Consider the following 21,793-nt stretch of genomic DNA (forward strand, 5'->3'; position numbering starts at 1 on the left):
GATGGGTGGGGGAATGTTTGACATTTGTGCTTGGAGAAATGTGTTATGATCTTCCCAACATTTACGCCTTTTTGCTTAGGAACATGGGATCCTATTAGCCAGGCTTCAGTGAGACTCCCCTGTTAATTCTCTCTTTTTTCCTTTCATTTTTTTCTTTGTTGGCTGATTAAATACTCAGGAGAGCAAGAGCTCACATGGCAGAAAGCAACGTAAGCAGATGTGACAAAGAAAATGGTATAATTTTGTTTAAAGTGTTTAAATAGTATTATCACTCTTGAGCATTTCGGCATGTATGCCTGAAGTCATTGAAGATAAATGATTCCAATTTGCTTTTTAAAAACTAAGCTTATAGTTTGAACAGGGAACTGCTTAATTTTTTTAGGATGCAGGTAGTGATGCCAGGCTGTGCAGTTCAGCATAAGAGTTAATGCAGGTCTCTGCTGATGCTGATTGTGGTAGAAAGTTTTTTTTTTTTTTTTTTTCCCACCAGGGGGTCCTTTTTGTGGGCTCTAGTGTCCCTTTTATCATAGTAGGCTGACAGGAAAGAGGGAAGGAGAGGGGAGAAGACATGCGGGAATCGAACCCGCGACGGCCGCGTCGAGGACTGAAGGCCTCCAAACATTGGGCGCGCTAACCTTATGCCACCGGAGCACGCCCTGTGGTAGAAAGCTTTTAAAACACATTGTGTTGAGACGGTGTAACGTTAGGCCACACAAGATGCCCAAACTGATCTATTTTTTTTCTTTGTTTAAAGCACCCACTAATAGATTAGTATTAGATATAAACAGGAACACAACAAGGTGATATGGCCTGATGAATCACATTTTCTGTAGCTCCAAGGTGATGGGCAGATTTACTGGTAAATTAAAAAATATGGCAGAGCTGTAATATGGAGTGAAATCACGTTGCCAGGGCAAATGTGATGCTTTCTATTATCTACTGCAGGAAAAACTTAGGTCTTGATTTATTTATGCACATGTCACATTTATGAGAACTCCCTCCACACAATAAACAGCTGAGGCACATTGATTGAACAAATAGAAGTGTCCATGCATAAATTTACTTGAAGTTTATCAAAAAAACTATCTTGTTGATTGTACATTAAGACAACTGATAAAACTACTGAATGTGCATGTTAAATCATATAATCATAAACAAAATGTACAGTATATTGTCTCAAGTCTTTGTTCCCAGTTTACCTTTGTTGGTTGTGCTGAATTTTTGTCTTTTGTTGAGAGAGCTAATTTATTTCTTGCCAAATTTGATTATGTCAGTCTCATAGTTTATGTTAAATATATTTCCAGTATTTTAGCAAGAGTGACAAAGATGGAGGACATTCTCGTACAAGATTGATTTGAAACAAATTGAAGGGAATTTAAACTAGTTTAAATATGCCAGTCAAAAAAAGACAATTAGTTTGATGAAAGAGGTAAAAATGAATCTTACCAACCTCCAATAAAAGAACAACAAAAAGTCAGTCTTGACCCTTACTGCTTACCCTACAAATAGAAAAATGCATCTTTATACACTTTTGTTTTCATATTTACAGTATGTCTATTCAGACTTTCCTGACTGTATAATAAACAGTATTGCATACTTGCTTGATCCCCTCGTCAGAATAGTTGTCCATGATTGTAGTGGCCTCTTCTAGGAGCAAAAATGTGCCCTGCCACACTGCAAAAATGATTAATGGACGGTTTTAGCAACACTGGCAGTGAGTTCAAGATGATTACTGGGCCTCCAAATTTCAAACACTGAACCAACTCAATATTTATTCTTTCATTATTATATTTTGAAAAATCAAGTTTATGTGTGTTTTCAACAAGCTCAAATCTCTGACAAACATAATGATTAAAAGAAAGCAGATGGACTTCTTTCATAAAAAAAATGTCATACTGGAAATCTCAAGTGATTCTAAGAAAATAAAGCCCCAATTCAGCATTATTCAGTTCTAAATTCTCTGTTTTAAAGCAAAATTATTGCATCTGGGAACAATGGTGGGCACTCGGGATGATAATGTATACTGGTGTCCGCATCCAAAACTTATGAATATTTTGTTACAGTGTGCAATCAGAACCTTTACATTAATCATTCATGGATCTTGTGGCCCATTATTTCTGCTATTAAATTATTAATGCTCTGCACTGACTTTCACATAATCAAGTACCTATATTTGGTTGCTTTATATTGCTACTGTCGATGCAGACAGGATCATAAAAGGTGCCATTAAGTGAAATAATAGGCCAGGAAAGTAGCTTTAGTGGATTCTACTTATGCACCTATTTTTAAGTTAAACAGGTGATGTAAATATTTCATTAATGAACTAAATGCCTTTTTCATCTCTACCCCCTTTTCCCAAACCCTTTTTCCACCTAGAGTTTTTCTTGGAGCTGTTGGACAACTCTGAAAAATCTCTCAACAGTATGTTTACAAAGACATACGGGAAGCTGTATATGCAGAACTCTGAGGTGTTCCAGGACCTATTCACTGAACTAAAGCGCTATTACACGGGGGGCAACGTCAACTTGGAGGAGATGTTGAATGACTTCTGGTCCAGGCTGCTGGAACGCATGTTCCAGTTGCTTAACTCCCAGTATCACTTCACAGACGACTACCTGGAGTGTGTCACCAAATACACAGATCAGCTAAAGCCCTTTGGAGACGTGCCAAGGAAGCTGAAGGCTCAGGTCACCAGAGCATTCATTGCTGCACGGACATTTGTTCAAGGGCTAACGGTGGGTCGTGAGGTTGCCAACAGGGTCGCCAAGGTGAGAAAAAAATTTACATCTCCTAGCTACTCCTAGTAAATGTTTGTGAGTGTTTGTTCTGCTTACAATCTTCTGCTAATGTATTGTTTTCAGTTGACCTGAAGTGTATTCAGTTTAAGTTATTTTTGCTCAACATTTTTTTGCACTCTAAGGGCAGAGGTCATTTTCTACATGATGATTTGAACTGAAATGTCTAAATAGAGGTTTCTTTATTTATTGTGACTTTAGCTTTTAGTATTCAGTAAAATCTCAGTGAAGACTGTTGTGTAACACATGACAACTAAGTGCAGAAGAGTTACTCTCTTAGAGAAGGCCAGTGTTGCCAACACAAATACTTTAATTCTGTTTTTTCTTTGAGTAGAATAAATACCAGCTTTAATACCAGGAAGATGATTTCAGCTGCTTTAGATGTTGTGAAGACTAAATACAATGGACACTTGCAAATAAATGAGGGAGGGCTTCAAATTCTCTTTTCTCAAGTATCATACATTGAACCATCTTCTCTCTTTCATGCTCTCTACAACGCACTTGTCTTCCTCTTTGCTCTTTATGTTACACTCCTTTAAAATCAGCTTTTATCTTCTTAAGAGGTAAAAATTAAATGTTTTTGAACGCTTCAGATCTTCAGATGTGGGTGGCCTATTTTCTATATGTAGAATTATTTCCACATAATTTGCTGTACAAAACCTCAAAATCACCCACAGAGAGCAAAGCTTTGTGAAAAAGAGATTAAAGTGCATATCCAATGAGATTTATTTCCTCCAAAACACTCATTGTTTTAAAATAAGCACAGAATTCATGACATGTTATATTTTGTATGCCTATAGCTACTCATACTATATACACCAGTCAGGCAAAACATAACGACCACTGACAGATAAAATGGATAGCGCTAAAAATTTCTTAATCATGGTACCTGTTAATCGGTGTAATATATTAGGAAGCAAGGTGACATTTTGTCTTCATAATTGATGTTTTAGAAGTACAAAGATATGTGAAAATTCACAAAAGGCCAAATTGTGATGACTAAATGACTTGGTAGGAGAATCTTCTAAGCTGGTGGTCTTGTAGGGTATTCTGCTGTTGCAACTACACATTACAATGAATCTAATAAAGAACAGGGGAGAACCAGTGACAATGTTTATTGAGAAGACAAGATACTGTCATTAAAATGTCTAAGGAAGCACTTGGTTCTTCGATAAGGTGATATAACCCACAGTTACTGTAGTTAGTTACACTATTGGACATGCTTAAATTGTAGGAAATGTAAATATGTAAAACTTTAAATTGAAAAGTTTTAGATTTAAAGTCAGTTTTCCTTTCCTAAATATATTAATTTTAGTCTCTTGATGTCTGAATGATTGCGAGTTAAATCTGGTCGGCATGCCTGTAATTTTGTCTGAACACGTTTAGCACAGTCCATTGATGAAAAGTAGAAACCACAATTAAAAACCTTTGTTACATCGTAATACTTTCTTTCAACTGCTGATTAAGCAGGTTTTTAACACTTTTTATATAAGCTCTCTTTTCTCATTGTATACTCAAATCTCATAAAACTCTAAAAAACTTCCACAAAATCAAATATTAGGTTTTAAATTGGTTTCCAATCAGCAGAAGAGATACAATAAATTTTTGAGTGCCTCTTGGCTCCAAGCCTACTTTTTATTTCAATACAAAAGGGGGAATAACATAAAGAGAAGAGAATATTAGACAAACCAGAGTAAAAGTGCAAAGAGGTAAATTAGATGTAAACTTTGATAAAGAAATTAGTTTCAATTTGGTGGAAAAACGTTTGATCTGAAGATAGATAAATGTTTAAAAAGCATAAAAACATTTCTAAAGTTGAAACTCGATTCTTTGTGGTAGAATTGAATACACAGGATTCCATAGATGTATAATAAAGGCCTCGAGTGAAAAACTCTTCAGTTAAATTCTTAATATTACAGTCAGCATAATAAAAAGTAAAAAGGTTCACAGGCCTTACAGAGAATTCATGCATTATACTGCATATCTCATACCAAAAAATCTGTGATTTAAGCAACTTTTAAACACGTAGGAACCTTAACTTTCATTGCTGTATTATAACGCTGTGTTGTGTTTTGCATGCCCATCCCTATTTATAGTTTTCTTAGTTGCTTGTTATTGGAAAAATTAAAAAGCCATTAGATCTTTTCTAAACCTCTTCCATAAATAATCTCTCATTTTTGATAATCTTCAATACTGAGCTGCTATTAACTTCACTAACAGTGAAAAGTTGAGAAAAATGAACTTAAACTGGGCACCTCTACACTCACCACCACCTACAACTAAAACCCACTGCCATTCTGAATCAGGTGTATTCTCATCAATTATTAGGTGCTTCCAGGAAGCAGTGTGGTACCGTAGGAAATTGTCAGACAGACGGACCCCCAGCAAACTCAACATGAGAAGTTGACTGACACAACATAGTTGTCTTTCCACAGCCTGTCTTTGTCCTGTCGTTAAAAATACATTTCTGAGAAAATAGTGATTAATTTTTTTTTGTTTGTTTGCAAAATATATTAGTTGAATTTATGAAAAAAAAAAAAAAAAATTCATGGAGTTAATCCGAGCTGTTTTGGGAGTGGCCAACTACATCTTCATTTTATTATTGATTTCTGTGTTTGACATCATTAAAAAGCTTAAAATCCACACTTTCAGAATCTGTAAGTAACTCAAAACTCTCCTGAGATTTTTTTCTGGTTTTGTCATGGCCAGTCACAAATGAGAATTGCTAATTTACTGCAATTTCATAATGCAGTGCTTGGCATATGACCTCATGTTGGATGTTAAAAAATTAAATAATTTTTGTCATAATTTTTGTGAAAAAGTATATATTACAATTTGACAATGGTGGAATCAAATAAATGCCATTTAGATCTTGATCATTTATTCATTAGGTATGGCAGAAATAAGTATTTTTGGTCATCCGTCACATTTGTAAACATGTAGAGTCCAATTATGTTTGGGCTCATAGCTGAAACTATGTGCTGGTTAGACGAGACTAAAAATGATATTTCTGACAACAAACAGTCCTGGCTGGGAAAGAAAGGATGAATAATTTTACAAGTACCTAATACCCATTAAATGGCTTGAAGGAGATGCTGTGGCCCAATTTTGTTGTCATGCTCTGGGGACCTATTTAGAGTGAAAATTGTGCTTTTTATAAAAACATTATTTCTAAAAAAAAATAAATAAATCTAGGTGGACTTAGCCATGAATACATTAAAATTAAAGGCTGATTTTAATTTTAATATATATATTTTAATCAGTAAACACTAAAAGTTATTCATTTTAAGCTTTTGCAGATCTTCACTACAAATGTTAATAAGGTCCAAAGTTTTTTTAGCTTTATTTTATCAGTTTTGGGTATAAAAACTATGTAGGTTTATGGGGTGGAAAGATAGAATAGACAGTTCAATCTTATTGTAAAAATAAAACAATAAACATGTGTGTACAAAACGAGGTGGAGGTAAATCTTAAGCTTTTTTTTTTTTTTACTGAATATATCATTGTTTTTATTACTACCACGGGAAAAGACTAATCGTGCAGCTTATCAAGGCAGTAGTGCAGAGATACGGTGCGACATGCAGTTTGCCTTATCGCCTTCATGTGGAGTCATTTGCCTTCACTTAAATTACTTTTTTAGTGCATGAATCATTATGGATACAGAGAGCTTTTCACATTAAAGATTGTCAGAGTATGTACATTTAGATAATTTCTTTCCCGGAAATTAGGTTATACTAAATGTAACATCACATCAGAAGACTATGTCTATGGTATGCTGAGTGAATGTGAAGAATTTCAATTTCCTTTTGATTTTATCGGAAAGGTAAAAGAGAGCAATATCCTTGACTAAGAGATGGGAAAATGAAGAACAGTCTAAGACAAGGTATTTTCATCTTCCTGCCAAATGTAGAGATGTAATGTGGTCTGTCGAAAACCATGCTCTACCCAGTTTGTATGACTTCAACAAGTCACCATTAAGGTTTAATCCCAAAAGTCTGAGTTATTTACTATCTTACTACTCAAACTGAACAAGTTAAAATGACAAAATGTTTATTTTTTTCCCCCTCATGAAATGGCTGCTTTTAACCATCTGTCATTTCAGTTCTTCACATTGCTTTGGAACAGAACGATGCACTGACAATGATGAGCCATACATAATTACTGCTAGTAGACAGCTCCCTGTACACTACAGCCAAAATAGGAGAGACATCCCTCCATAAAATGGGATTTCACTCATCTTGCACTGAACAGTTTCCTGAACCTTGATCCTGGATTAAGAGGAGAATCTCTCTGGCTTACAGTTTATGATGACCATTAAGAGTTTTATCCATGATGTACTTAAAACACAGTCCAGCCACATTAGGACCTGCTCAGAGTAGATTGCAGGGATTTGGACCTTTTGAACGATTTAAAGTTCAGGCATTTAGAGCACTTATCGTTCACTCTCCATGCACATGGGAAGTTGGCCTAGTCTTTTGTGCATGTTTAGTCATGATGATGGAGGCGAGAGGGATATTTTGCACAGAGGGATTTGTTTTCCCTTACGGCTTATGGTGCATGCTGATCTTATTATACACTCATTTTCAAGCACAAACTGTCAGACTATTTCAAATGAAGCTTTAAGGCAATTTCTAATTTTTACACATTTACCTATGAATGTTGTGCTTACAGATCCATTTGTTGGCATGTGAGAAACATCATCATTGGGTTAGTGTGGTTTCCACAATTTTCCTTCATGTTTCCTTTAGCTTTTTATTAAACTACTTCTAGGCTACAATAGCAACATGCATTTAGCACTCAGCTGTGGTGTTGGTTTCACAGATGCATTATAGATTGCCAATATGTCTGCGCTTCAATTTAAACTAAGGGAATCCACTTAATGAAATCCACTTAAACTAAACTTTAAAATTAAATATGTTAATTTGTTTTACTTTGATTTGTTTAAGGACAAAGCTGAAGCAGTTGATGAATCACTGCTACCTGTAGGTTATATAAATACAATATTTTTCAAAAGTATTGGCTCTTCTTCAAAATCATTTCTTTAGTTGTTTCTTTATTTCTGTTCCCACAGGTGTTTACACTTCTGCACCTAGACATGCAGATGGTTTCTACAAACTGGTGAAAGAATGGGTTGCTCTCAGAAGCTCAGTGCTTTACAGTGTGGCACCATAATAAGATGCCATCTGTGCAATAAGTCCAGTCATGAAATTACCTCGCTGCTAGATATGACAGTAAGTCTCTGGTGTTGTATAACCAGCCAAGTGCCAGTTCAGCCAGGAACATTATTTTTTCTTTCAATATTTCACAAATATTTTGGACTAGGTTCACAATTCCAGCTTGAACTTTTACTTGTTTTTATCATATTTTCTCTGAAATAAATTTGTTGTAACTTAAACATTAACATCTGGGTTATGCTATTGTCTGGCATGCATTTTATTCTCTCCTGTTTTCTTTGCTTACATAATCGGCATTTTGCATGGCTGATTTCCCAAAGCAGGTGCCTTTACTTAATATCACTTTAGGTATTTAACAATAGAGGCCCCCACAAAGCTGAACTGCATTTCTGCTGCCTGTACACAACACTCAGGAAACAATTGACATTTTCTCTGCCTGGAAGGAAATCACTGTTTCTCTTTCTCCATGAAATATCCAAACAATCGACTCCAAACAGAGCATTGTTAAATGATAATACTTAAAAACAGTATTGTTCTGTTCACTGTTTTCAAAGATTTGTTCTCAACCCATGAACAAGTTTATTGGAACATTACTGACTCTGCAGGCACTTGACTTGTTTTCCTTTTCTGTAGACATCTGCCCACCCACTGCAGTTCATGATAATTTTACAGGAGCTGTGAGAAGTCCCACAATTTATGTTCGGATGGCCTTTTTACCCAAGCTATTTTGAAATTTTTTCTTTTGTTTTGTTTTCTTTTTTTTTTTTTTTTGAAAGTTGCAACAGGTATTTCTTTGAGTAGCACACTGTGCTTGAATCAAAGAAAAATAACTGGGATGCTTTGAAACACCCCCAGCACAACTGCAAACCAAAATTGGTCTCTTCAACAGCTGCTTCACAGCAGCCGTGAAAACATCATTGTGTTCTGTTCACCAACTGCAGAGGCAGACAGAGCAGGAAACTCACAGATATCTTCTTCAGCTCTTCCTCAGTGACCGGTACATTAAGTGTCACTTCACTTCAACACTTTGAAGTAAGCTTCGCTAATAATGGGATTTCCAAAGGGCTCTTTGGCAACATACAGATATTTTATCGGGATTCCTTGGAGTCAACAGTTAGAGTACCAGGAGCACACGCTGCACGTAGCATGACTTACAGACAGACAGAAAGACAGACAGACAACTGATCATGATAAATTAAAATCTTTTTTTCATTGATCCCAAAGGGAAATTATATAATTGTAATTGCTGCTGATGAAAAACTCAAAGTTTAATAAGATAAGATTTAATTTATTTTTTCGAGGTTTGTTAAAAGATATGGATAGTTTAAATATCATAAAAAGACAAATTAAATTAAAAAAAAACATACAAGGACAGTAAAATTAAGACTTCTTAAAATAATTGAAAAGAGTTTTAAGAATGCCAGTTATACTCTTCAATTGAACTATTTTTAAGAAGAATTTTAAATTCATTCATGGGAATGTGATGTCGTAGTTGTTTAGACCTTTTGAAATTATTCCAAGTCAGGTTTAGGTTAGATGCAGCGTAAGGAAGAGGAGCTGATCATTAGCAGGGAAAAACAAACAGTCCATGGTCTCTAAATGGGAATTTTAGACAGAAAACAATTAGATTTAATTGTTTTCTGGACAAATGTCTGTTTGTTTTCTTTATCAAAATATCTTCCATTTGGAAAACATCACAGCTGCCGGTTTAAAAATGGTTAAAGCTACATAACAAAGTTCCCACAGGAATTTGAGAAATTTGGTCTGTATAAACTCATTCCTACATAGTTTGGTATTCACAGTTGACTTTTTTGTTGTTTTTTCCCCAGATTTTTCAGGGCAAATTAAATGACCTCTTGCATAGTTCATGTTTGTCACCTAGAGCTCACTGATACAGATGCACCAGACGAACCCCGCCGCCCCTCTTTCCATGTCTCTCTTTTTGACTGCCTACTTCCCTCTTGATGGCTCACAGCTCACACAGCTTGCAGGGGATAAGGCCTCAGCCACATTGCTGTGATGGCAGATGGCAACTGGCTCAAAAAGGTTGGCACGTCATCGGGAAATGTGCTGCGCCAAAGATGTCCTTTTTAATTAAAAGATTTTGATCTGTGGTGAACTGCAGGATGTTCGGGAAAAATGAAAGACAGCATGTTGTCTGGAATTGAAGAAAATGATATGAAATGATAATGAAAGGAAAAATGTGCTCTATGTGCCTCTGTACAGTGCATAGTAGATTCTGTTTCAAACTGAAAATTCAGAAAGTTACAGATCCAGTCAGCTTGATGGTGAGTGGGAGGACATTTTGAACCAAAGAAAAAGATGAGAAATTGTCAGAAATTGAGGAAAATATAACATGAAAGTACTTTTTTTCCCCCATGTGACTTATCCACTTGTGAAAATATGTCAGTTCATCTGACGGAAACTGCCTACTGCACTCTCATGAATTCATTTTTTGCACCTTGATTTAAAGTGTATGGCCCCACATCTTTATTTAACAACCACTTAGAGGAAGCTGTCAGTGCTGGTGTTGTGACATTTGTCCAGAGCTTTCTTGGCAGCCACGAGACGTGTTTGCCACTGACATTCAGGCTGGGCTGCAGACCTTTAGAGTCAGATGGACATAGGGTGAGTGCTACGCTTCCATCCAGGAGACACCAGGGCAGATGGGAAACAATGCGGTGTATGACGGCACTGTGACCCACCAGAGAAGACGGGGAGGATTGTGGCTCACGGTGCCTAGTCATAGTTTGGCTTTTAACGTGTTTGCACTTGTCTTTGTGAATTAAAGAAACAGTCCCAAGCCATGCTCCAGACCCGCTACTTAACAAGGTGCATGTCAGGGTAGATCAGCGGGCAGTCCCTGGACCTGTGCAAATAGTGACACTTGAGCTGACTGTTGTGGGTCACAGTGGCCTACCAAGTACCACAGTGTTGTTTTATTGAGGAACAGCTGCTCACATGTGGATTAATCTGCCAGTGTCAGGGATTCATTGATTTGACAGGAGCTGATTTTAGTGTTGCCCCTCTGGAATTGTCTTGGCTGCATTTTACTTTTAAGATGCTGAGCCAAGGCACAGCAAAGTTTGCAGAGAAGCACATTAAGAGGCATCTCATCAAAATATCCAGTGTGTTACTTCAGTTGACACATTACATTGAATCCTTTGCCCTGTCTGTGACTCGTACTGAGTTTGCATTATTCTATAAAATCAGTGATATTTTTTTATATTAGTGAAATTGATCTACTGTAAGTATATTATTAAACAATTTAATACAACATGAATTGAGAGTTTATGTGTAACAAATGGAAATATCTCTCATTCAGTTCTTAAGTAAAACATATATATTGATGCAATCGACATTCATTTGTAAATGTGTCTGTGTTCACAAAAATACTCATGTATTAAAAACTGGTGTAGATCTGGGAGTAAAAATTTAAAGTACTACTTCCACGTCTGATTTATGAATACCGCGGGTCGTTTGACTAGTCCCAGCATGTGAACAAACAGGTGTTGATAAAGGTGACATGTAGATTCAGCCACTAAAAACTAACAGTTTCAGTGGCTTACACAACACAATTTGTGACACGAGTGAAACAGACAGTAAAAAGAAGAAACATCTTTCCAATGTTATTGTGACAGGATCACAATCACAGATTATTGGCAAAGACATCTGAAGAACAGTTTTTTATACAAATAGTCTCTGCAAATGTTATATTTTGCTATTTCAATAGCATACTTGCAAAAACCATTTAACATTCATTTTTTTGAAATGTGCTGCATTAGATCTCTGTATGAGAGCCTTCAGACCCACATTAGTTTATGAAGCCACAGATCATCAAATTAAACCCAAATTTACAGATGTAAGCGATGTCACACACTTTATGTGATATTCCTTCAGTTCCTTCAAGCCAGACCCATTTCTGTGTTAGAAACTCAGTGCAGCTCTGTAAAGTGGTCAGTCTCTTTTAACCCTTCTCTTTCCTTCTGTAAGGTCTCGCTATCCAAATGTTTCCACCTTGGAGAACAAATTGGAGTGCCAGGATTCCCTGCTTTAAATGTAGTTTTAGTATTAGTTAGAACTCCATTAAGACATGCCTTAGGTGATAAAATCAACTTACTAGTCCCTGATCAATCTGTCTGAACCAAATGACATCGGCTCATATGCACATTTACACACAAGAGGACCCGCACTGCAGATGGTTTAAATCTCTTTACGTGCTGGTCATGATCTTCAGTAGGGTTATTAAATGTTCTGTGAAATGGTCAGCAATTAATCACACACTCTGTTCAATAGTACAACCGCTTTTCTCTTGAGAAATCAGTAACAAAATTCTCCAAAATGTCCTACTTTAAAATCTAAATATTATCATTTTTTTAATCAGTATGTATTCTAGTAAGCTTGTAGACTTAGACCATTCTGCCGAACTGAAAGTCTGTTTGATTGAAATGTGCGTAAAGTCATGCACAATTTAAGAGCTGGTGTTAGATTTGGACCATGCTCCCGTACAGTTCTGCACACTCACAGATGAAGTTGATTTTAACTGATTTTAACCAACTTAAGCAGCTGTTGTCCAAATATCTAAAAGATTGAGAATTTTGCATTGTTACATAGCATATTTTTCATTTTGAATATGCTTATGCCATTATAATCTTTTAAAACACAGTTGGAGCAGCGAGTATGACGTCAGCAGAATACATGTTAGATGTTTTATTCTTTTTAGGAAAGGGATTTAAATCTTCACCAGACTCCAGTGTATTTCTTTGCTTATTCCCCACCACTTCACCAGATCTTATTAAATTCACACTTGCCAACAGATAAACAAAGTGATAGCACCTATCACACATTGGCTTTCATTTCAGCAGAGTAAACAATGTCAGGCATCTGTTAGCACCTTCCACAGAAACCCACAGGAGTATTTTCTGCTCTGGCACCCTTCTGATAAAGTCATGGCTATGTTTAGACACCTACAATTACTCAGGTAGGGTCAGGTCGCCTTTGTGATCACAGAAAGCAGTACATTTTCAGAGATCTCAATTTGGTAAAACATTTCTCTGTTTCTTCCCAAATTATTGTCTTTCTTACTATGTATGCTTTATTTTGTAAATGAGAATGGAATTTAAGTTCAGATTAAATGCTACGTTTAATGTCTTTTAAGCATCTGTATTTAAAAGAGGGAAGTGAAAAAAAATATATATATATATGTATAATGCAAATATATCACACAGCATATATGTCTTAACCACACTTACTTCTTTTTTTTATTTGTACCAGCAATAATAATATGTCAACCATTGCAAGAACTTATTGAAGTTTTATTCAGCAGTTTGTAAACCAGACATGTTTCTTTTGGAGGCAGATGGTAGTCTTATTTGTACTGTGACAGATTTTTCATATTCCCATTGACACTAATGGCTGTGGAATGGTGTGCAGATGTTGGGGTAGCAATAGAGTCTAACACACTTGTCCAATCAGTGCCATGCAATGCATCCTGTCACAATAATTATGACAGAACTATTGAGACGATTCTTTAACAACAGACTCTCTGTCCCACAACTGTCCCTCCTGATTGGCCTTGGTAGCTTACAAAGTCATTGTCATTTCTCACAACTTCATTACTTGGTGGCACAGAAGCAATTTCCAATCTCTGTGCTCTTCCCACTCTGTTGCTCCTAAAGGGAGTTCACACCATATGTGCATGACAACACCTTGTCAAAGACAAGGTGAGACCATCCAACAGTGTCTTCTAGAGTTGGCTTTTATCAAAACACAGAGCATTTTCTTTTCACAAATTATTTGTCATTGATATGATCTGTGGTGCAATTCTGTGGGTAAAAATGGCTCCTCACTGCAGCCTCTGAGGAATGTGATCTGAACTGCTTGATCGCTCATTTCACTGACTAACTGACTTTCTTTAAATGTGCAGAAAGTAACGTTTATAAAAAAAATATGTTTTTTTTTTGTTTTTTTTTACATATTTGTCAAAAATCCCACTGATGTGATGGCATAGAGTGAGATTAGATAATCAGTGAAAAAACAAAGTACATCCACCTCCTTCCATGCTACTTTACTATCTTCATAAATGTGTCACCCCTGGTCAGAAACAACCAATCAGAGCTAGGATTGTTTTAGTGCTGTCAATCAAGCTCGTGTACATGCTGCTCAATGTTCTAATGGTTGAGAAGCAACCTACTGTTACAGGAAAACTGTTTATCTGTCATCATCAGTGGTCATACTAACTGGTAATCAATAACAAACTCTGCTGTCGGGAAGAAGCTGAAGGGTAGTAGAGAGGGGAGGGTGTGAGGAGCATGTACACAAGAATCGCACAACTGCAATTCTGTCTTTTAAATTAAACAAATGTGTCATAATTTTTTGCTTTCACATAAAGTGCACAGTGTCCCCGGCTGATCTGTAGTTATTTAAAATAAAAATATGTTTCTCTGACTCATTAATTTTGCTTCAAAAATACTTAACCTCTCCACAAAAGTGAGAGTGAATGATTCTGTCGATAAGAACAAACTTTACGAGCAAACTGTACAATTTTTACGTCACTTGAGCATTAGCTGAGTAAATTTCAGTCTAAATCTGTGGATCTGTGGCATCTCACTTGTAAGGCCCTCTATTGGCCTGCTGGCCAATATTTTCTCTGCTCAACTATAAATAAGTGGTAACAAAATTATCAGATTACTCTTCATTCATAGCAGCCAGTGACTGCTGGGCGCAGTAAGTAAAATGATGAGAAAAATAACTCGAAAATAAACATGTTAGAAAGCTCCACCTTAATACTATGTTTTAACTGACAAAGCCCCGGGGTAATTAGTCCTTGTTTCATTTTCAGTATCAAATATATTTTTTATCTCATATTTCTGAAGATTACCTCAAAAGAAAGACTAAACATAAGTGGATGATCTCTCACTGGAAAACTTCTGTAAGTAAATCAGCATTCTTTACCTTAACAATCTCTTAAAATCCTTATCAAAATAATACAAAAGCATTTCTTGTTGTGCGTATTTGAACGTTTAAACTCTTTTCGAAGGAAGCGCTTGTTGTCTTCGAAGCAAACATGGTGATTGGCATGCATTTGCTTCTGTTGGTCTCTCCAAATGCGACAGCACCTGCATGTTCCTTCTGTTTGTCTGTGAGTGTCTTGTCCATTTTTTTTCTCTCCGTCTGTTTAATCCGAGTCTGTCTCTCTGTTTTCTTGGTGTTGGTTTTTTTCTACATTGTTGGCGTTGTCTTTGGCTTTCTTTCTATTTGCTCTGTTCATTTTCTTTTTCAGCATACATGCTGCAAATAGGACATTTTTCTCAGTTACAACCTAAAGTTGTGTTTGAATTGTTTGCTTATGTGCTCGACACCCATTTTTTTAATGAATGTCTAAAACTTCCGCTCCAATTTTTTATTTTTTTTTTCTGCTAAACTGTGTGGTAGATGTTTGCTACATTGTTTACTAAAAATCATTATCAGATTAAATATGTTTACATATTCTAGCTGTACTTTAGTCTCATGGATATTAATATTTTGGAGATTTTTCAACAGGATTTTAAAACAATTTTTTTTAATATGTTAAGCAATAGCAACAGTCATTTTTCATCTGAACTTAATGGTTTGAAGCCCTAAACGAACTGCAATTAATAGTATTGGTTTTAATCATTATATCAATTATGCTTGAAAAGTTATTAATTGGGATGTGCTGTGGTGGCGCAGGGGTTAAGCACAAACCAAACAAAACTTAAGCAGACCTTAGTCCTCAACGTGGCTGTCGTAGGTTCGATTCCCGGCCTGGTGACCTTTGCTGCATGTCTTCCTTCTTCTCTCATTACCAACTTTCCTGTCAATTAACTATCAAATAAAGGCCACTATAGCCAATAAAACCTTAAAAAAAAAAAAAATCATTAATTAACACAGAATTTAAAAAGTTAATCAACATTAGTTGTCACCACAGTAGTAATGGCATATTGATGCAAATTTTTTATTAAACATTTATTTTTAATCATTTTCAAATGGTTCTGAGTTCTGTATCTTTCATCAAACTGTGACAGTGGCACAGGTTTGATTCTTGGCTCTCATTTACTGCACGTTTCCTCTCTGAGGGCAAATCCAACTTGCACATCATAATAAAATTACCTGCCAATTACTGGAGCCACGCTTGAGCCTTAAATATTGCTGTCTGTGCCCCTGATTTTCAACCCTGTGCAGAATTTAATAATGTTTTGCTGTTTATTGGTGCTGCTTCATAATTTTTTAACATAGAAAATATACCTTGAAATGGTTCTGTTGCACCCAAAACAAGATTTCTTTCGCTCAGTATTATGTGTTTTCTAGCCACATAGTGCCATTTTATGGTATAATAGGCGCTTTTCCACTAGAACGCCTCTAACTGGTACAGTCCCGGTCCGCCTCAGCCGGATTCATTTTTCATTAGCAGAGCCGTTGTAGCTCTGCGTGGCTGTTCTCAGATTTTCGTACCTACTTTAGGGATAGCACTAGCCGCACCAAGTCGAATACTGTGTGGAAGCAATTTGATTGACAGCTGACCGCATTCATTGATTGGCTTATGATTATTTCACAGAAAACTCCACACAACATTCTTGTTTAGCTGTGGATCGCAGACATGCTGTCTGCTTTCGGGGAGCTGCTCAGTGCGGAGGAGCGTAATTATGATCAGTGGATGGAACAGATGCGTTACGTTTTGGACTGTGATGTAACAGACCTGGAAGCAGCTCGTCTCTGAGAGACAGGCAGCAATAGAGAAGCGAGAAGCGATGTCGCTGTGGTCAGCATTCTTGTCAGAGTTTCAGTTTTGCACCAACCGGTGTGATACACCAAACTACCTCACATTAGCTTGGTGTGATGTGAATTTTATTTTTCATCTGGATTTTTGTTTTTGAATAAAGTTCAAGGTTGGCTATTAATTTACATAAGTTGCATACCAAAACAATAGTGACAAAATGTAATTATATTTATACATATAGCAAAAATAATTAGCTGACTTGAGACTTTATATTTATGTTTGGACCAGCAATGAATTCATATGAGACAAAATTAAATATATGTGAGTCCATTAGAACCACAACCTTGAGGTTCTCCATTGCTGGATGTTGCTGCGAACATCAGCAGAGTTGAACACACTGCTGCATGCTCAACCACAATAGTTAGGAACAGATCCATAAGGGAGACGCCGCTGGTTTAGAACTAAACCGCACATTTACCGCTTAGAGTGCGAATTGCCAGTGGACAAGTACCTAAAGTTACCTTCAGTTGTTATGAAATGCTATGTATATCAACTATGACCTAAAATAATTTTTTCTTCCTGATATAATGCCTTAAAATTGGGCCTCAGTTCCTTTAAGAACTCCTTGCAATGCAGTGAGAAGTAGGTCAGATGAGCTCAGCAGATGCACGGTTCCACCAGGTGTATAGTAATTTCTGCTGGCGAGTCTGAGAACTGAGCTAGGGAGTTGTGGGGGAGGCCTGCTCTTTGAGGCAAAAGCCTGAAAACTGCAGCTCAGGAGGACCTGCGCCTTGAAGGCGGTGCTTCGTCCACTCAAGCTTTTTGCAGAGCTTAATGGTTGCCACTGAACATTAAAGATTTCTAAAATATGCGTGAAAGAATCAAGGCAAAGATCCTTGCATGTATGTTTTTGATGAGAGAATAACATCATAACATGATGTAAAGCTACCAAAAGTAAATTTTACATAATACTGTCCCTTTGAGGTGAGATAAAAGTGCTGAATACCCTATCGAACAGTGTGGACAGAAGGGCTTAAGTACAGACTGGAGGTAGAAATCGGAAGTTTGAGAGAAGGTGCTGTAAAGCAAGTAATCCAGAAAGCTCCATTTCAAAATGCCTTCCATTAGAGAACCCATGCAAATGCCAACACAAACACAATAATCCATCCCCGATAACAACAGGGGCGATCATATATACAGACGCTGTGAATAAACAATTTTATTGAGTCTTTTAACTTTTAAACTACTTAGCAAAAGTTTTTTGTTTTTGTTTTTTACATCAAATGTTGCAGCTATTTTTGAAAAATGGGACTGCCCCCATTGGAAAAATAGAGCAAAATTGTGGTTATGTATTCAAAATGTTTTAGTAATTATATTCCATTATAAAATAATGGTTGTAATGTTGGAACTGGCACCTTTCACCTTACATATTTATTGCTTGCATTTTATTGTCTGTTTATTTATTAATTCAAACCCCTCATAATGCAACCATTAAAAAAAAATCACATATATTTTTGGGGGGTTTGTGTAACAATATCTGGAACCTGTTTCATGAATACATTGGCAAAGTCAGTTCAACCCAAGAAAACCTGTTTGTAAAAATAACCCATATGTTAACTGCGCTCCCAGAGATATTAACAATTTAGAAACACACGAAACAGTAGATGACATGCAGCGATGGAATTGACAACCAGCAGCTGAGTTTAATGGCCTTCACACAAGACACTGCGTGATGTCGGTGACAGATTGCAAATGCTAAAAATGCTTCATTTGATCTCTGTTCTTTACATCCAAGAAGCAATGAAAGTCAATACATTAACAGCGCGCTTCTGACTTTCCTTTATCGTTCTCTCTGCATTGGCCTTATCTTGTCTCATTCCACACTGTTTTTCCTCCTATCAGGCAAACATATGTGCAAACAGGCGGTCTGGTCATTGCATCAATAAGATCAAAGACAAAATGAAATGTTAATAACAGAGAGAATGGAAGAATGAGGTTGGCTGTAGTGTCACCGCAGAGCCTCAGATGTTGCCATGAAGCGACAGAAGAGCACTAATGTGGGTTTTGTTATTTTTTTGTTGTTTTTCTTATTTTATTTGTGGTGTATTTTTATGACTAAGGCTTTGTGTTGTTTGTGTCTGTTATTTTTTATTGTTTTCCCACAAACTAACAAAAACCCAAGCAGTCTTATAACATCAACAAACAAAAAAAACCCAATAACCCAAAACAAACAACAACAAAAAAACAACAACACATGATGTGTGTGCAGTTTGCAGACATATTTATTTCTTGAAAACATAATTTGATCTGATATTTTTCAAATTGCTTCTCTTGGATGTACACAGCCAAATGTTAATATTTATTGTCTGTGTTCCATGGCTTCCTTTTTTCTTTACTGTCATATTTTAATTACTCAGATTATCAGAAAAGGAGGTAACAAAGTAGCATATACAAAAGACAGTTTTTAAATTATTTTTTTTATTTAAGAAAGGGATAAGAGCTATATATTGAAATATACCCCCGATGTGAAACATTAATTGCTTCTGTTGTTAAATCATGTATTAACTGTGACTAACCAAATATTTAGAGGTCAGCATCATTAGTCACCCCTAGGCCATATAATCTCCAAACTTAAGCTCACTTAAACCAAATCTGTTTGGCAGATCTAAAAATAAATACATTATGCCTAGGTTAAAATACTTTTCATGGGTAGCAAAAGTACCAAAATTACTCACAACAGTTTATCCACAAGTGAGCCATGAGGTTGCAACAAACCCCACAGCTTTAAAAGCACTGCAGGCCTGAACACAGTTCAGTGTTTATGCTTCAAGAAAAGAGAAAGACTGGAGCTGGTTTTCTCTGGTTCCCCCAGCTTCCTCACACAGTCCAAAATCTTAACTAATATGTTAATTTGTTGCTATAAAATGCCATGAGTGCTGAATGTGTGTGCATGGCTGTCTTTCCAGTCTCTCTGTATGTTGTCCTGTGATGAACTGGCAACTGTAAACCATCAATGTATGTTAAAGATAGACACCATCCCCCTAGACCGTTGCAAATCCAAGCTGGCATAGACAATAAGTCAATGCGTCTTTGTCCAATGCAAAGACCTGTTTGATGATCTGAAACATTTAAACTAGACAAAAGTATGTAAGGAGGAAAATACTTTTCAACAGCACCACACATATAGAGGAGTAGCTGGGCGGTTCCTCTTTGACCGAGCCCATTTCAGCCTGCACACAAACACGTACCCCAGCAATCTCTAGAGTGTGTTGGACAAAATCTAAAGTCAAGCATGAATACAGAGGATGACAGGCCAATTATCAGATGCACTCTCTGTTGTGCATCTTCCCCTCTAACAGGAAGCAGATGTGAGAATCCTGTCACTTTCACTAAAGTTGCTGCAGTGACGGGAACCGACAACAAAAGGCACAGCTTTCACTAGGAATTGAGACGGACAGAGTCATAAACCCAGTATTGTCAGATAGTTTATCTTGTAGGTTGTCACTTTTCAAGCTTTGGAGGATCCAAATGTATAAAAGTGTAACGATATTTGTCCAAAACTTTGACTATTCAATTGTGGGGTTTAAATGTCTGATATTAATTTCACAACTTCTCCATTTTAACAGGAAAGGTCCTAAAATGATGAATGAGTCCTAACAAAGAGCTTGTGTTTGCCTTGCAGGTGAACGTAGTACCAGCTTGCGTCAAAGCCTTGACCCAGATGCTCTACTGTCCGTATTGCCGTGGCATGCCTGGGCTGAAGCCCTGTCGCAGTTATTGTTACAATGTTATGAGGGGCTGTCTTGCAAACCAGGCGGATCTGGATGCTGAATGGAACTTGTTCATTGGTAAGATTCAAATTAATTGCACTTCTGCCTGTTTTGTTTTTTTGTTTTTTTTTTTCCTTTTCCAGTTGTCTGTTTCTTTGTTAATTTAAGCTTTTATTTCAAAGTGTGCATATTTCTGTCCATGTCCTGTAGTCAAGGAGGGAATCGGGAGGATGTGCTCTGTTCAATTTAGCTTTAGAGGATTTGCAGAGACAAAACTGAAATCTTATTTGTGCAAACATTTCCTTTTTTTCTGTCTGAAATGTTGTTTGCTATTGCTGGAACCCTGGCATGGTGTTTAAAGCGCTGGTCCCTGCTGCTTCGGATTGATAAAGGAGAGCAGATCCTAGGCAAACACATTTTCTATAGCATTTCCAGCTGAGCTTGGTGAGTAATATAGCACTTCACTTTAGCTGTAAGTAGCTGGCTGCTGTAAGCTCTCCCGTTAAATGGATATCAGGGATGCACATAGAGTGCTCCCTCTGGATCCTTTGTAGACCAGTGCTTTATTTGTTATGTACCCCAATCTCATCCTCCAACCCACACTGACGCTTATTTTTCCTTCTTTTTTTTTTCTTTTTTTTAAATGGGGCGACGTTTTTTTAAGACACATCCCCGAAGACTGTGTCAAGTGAAGTGCACTTCTAAGCCGTTGGCTGTTTTGTGACAGGGCCTGTCATTTGAAAAGTCGTCAGACGACTTACCGTTTGTTCTCCTCGACGGCAAATCTGAAGTCTCAGATCAACACGGGTCCTTGTGCACTGAATGAGATGTCTCACAGCTTTATGACACGTGTTAAAAAGTTTGTGTCTGGTTTGGTGTTGAAGAAGCAAATCAACTGCAATAAAGGGAGAATGCGCCTGACAGTAATGGAAAAGCTGTTGTTGCAAATGAATGAAAAAAAAAAAAACTGGTGTTACTGGTTTTGCCATTATACAGAATTAGAATTAGACTTGAATACTGTTCTCACTAAAGACATTTGAAATATAAATTAGACACAAATATGTTTTTATTTTGGGTATTTTTATAGCATGCTTTTACCATTTAAGCTTTCAGAAGGATCACTTTAAAAACTATTTACTTTTACCAATAAAATCTAGAATTTGGTGTCAGTTGACATTTTTTATTCATTATCAGTGGCTGGAGAAATTTGATTTGCTTACAGCTTGGCTCAGAAGGATTATTGATTTCCCTTTTACCAACAACCTCCAAATGCATCACAGGTCAGTTCTCCTCACTGAAGCACATCTTTGCATTATA

The 21,793-nt window shown here is 36.7% G+C and overlaps 1 protein-coding gene across 2 annotated transcripts in view; it reads left to right on the top strand.

The window, feature by feature from the left end:
• gpc6a (glypican 6a) overlaps positions 1 to 21,793 on the top strand; it is a 141,611-nt gene that overhangs the window by 59,337 nt on the left and 60,481 nt on the right. For both annotated transcript variants that reach the window (XM_044101510.1, XM_044101520.1), the window contains exons 4-5: positions 2,377 to 2,768; positions 20,389 to 20,554. In XM_044101510.1, the coding sequence (XP_043957445.1) occupies positions 2,377 to 2,768; positions 20,389 to 20,554 (558 nt within the window). The remainder of the gene's footprint in view (positions 1 to 2,376; positions 2,769 to 20,388; positions 20,555 to 21,793) is intronic.

The sequence above is a fragment of the Gambusia affinis genome, linkage group LG02 (genome assembly GCF_019740435.1).
Source record: "Gambusia affinis linkage group LG02, SWU_Gaff_1.0, whole genome shotgun sequence".
Classification (NCBI taxonomy): domain Eukaryota; kingdom Metazoa; phylum Chordata; class Actinopteri; order Cyprinodontiformes; family Poeciliidae; genus Gambusia; species Gambusia affinis.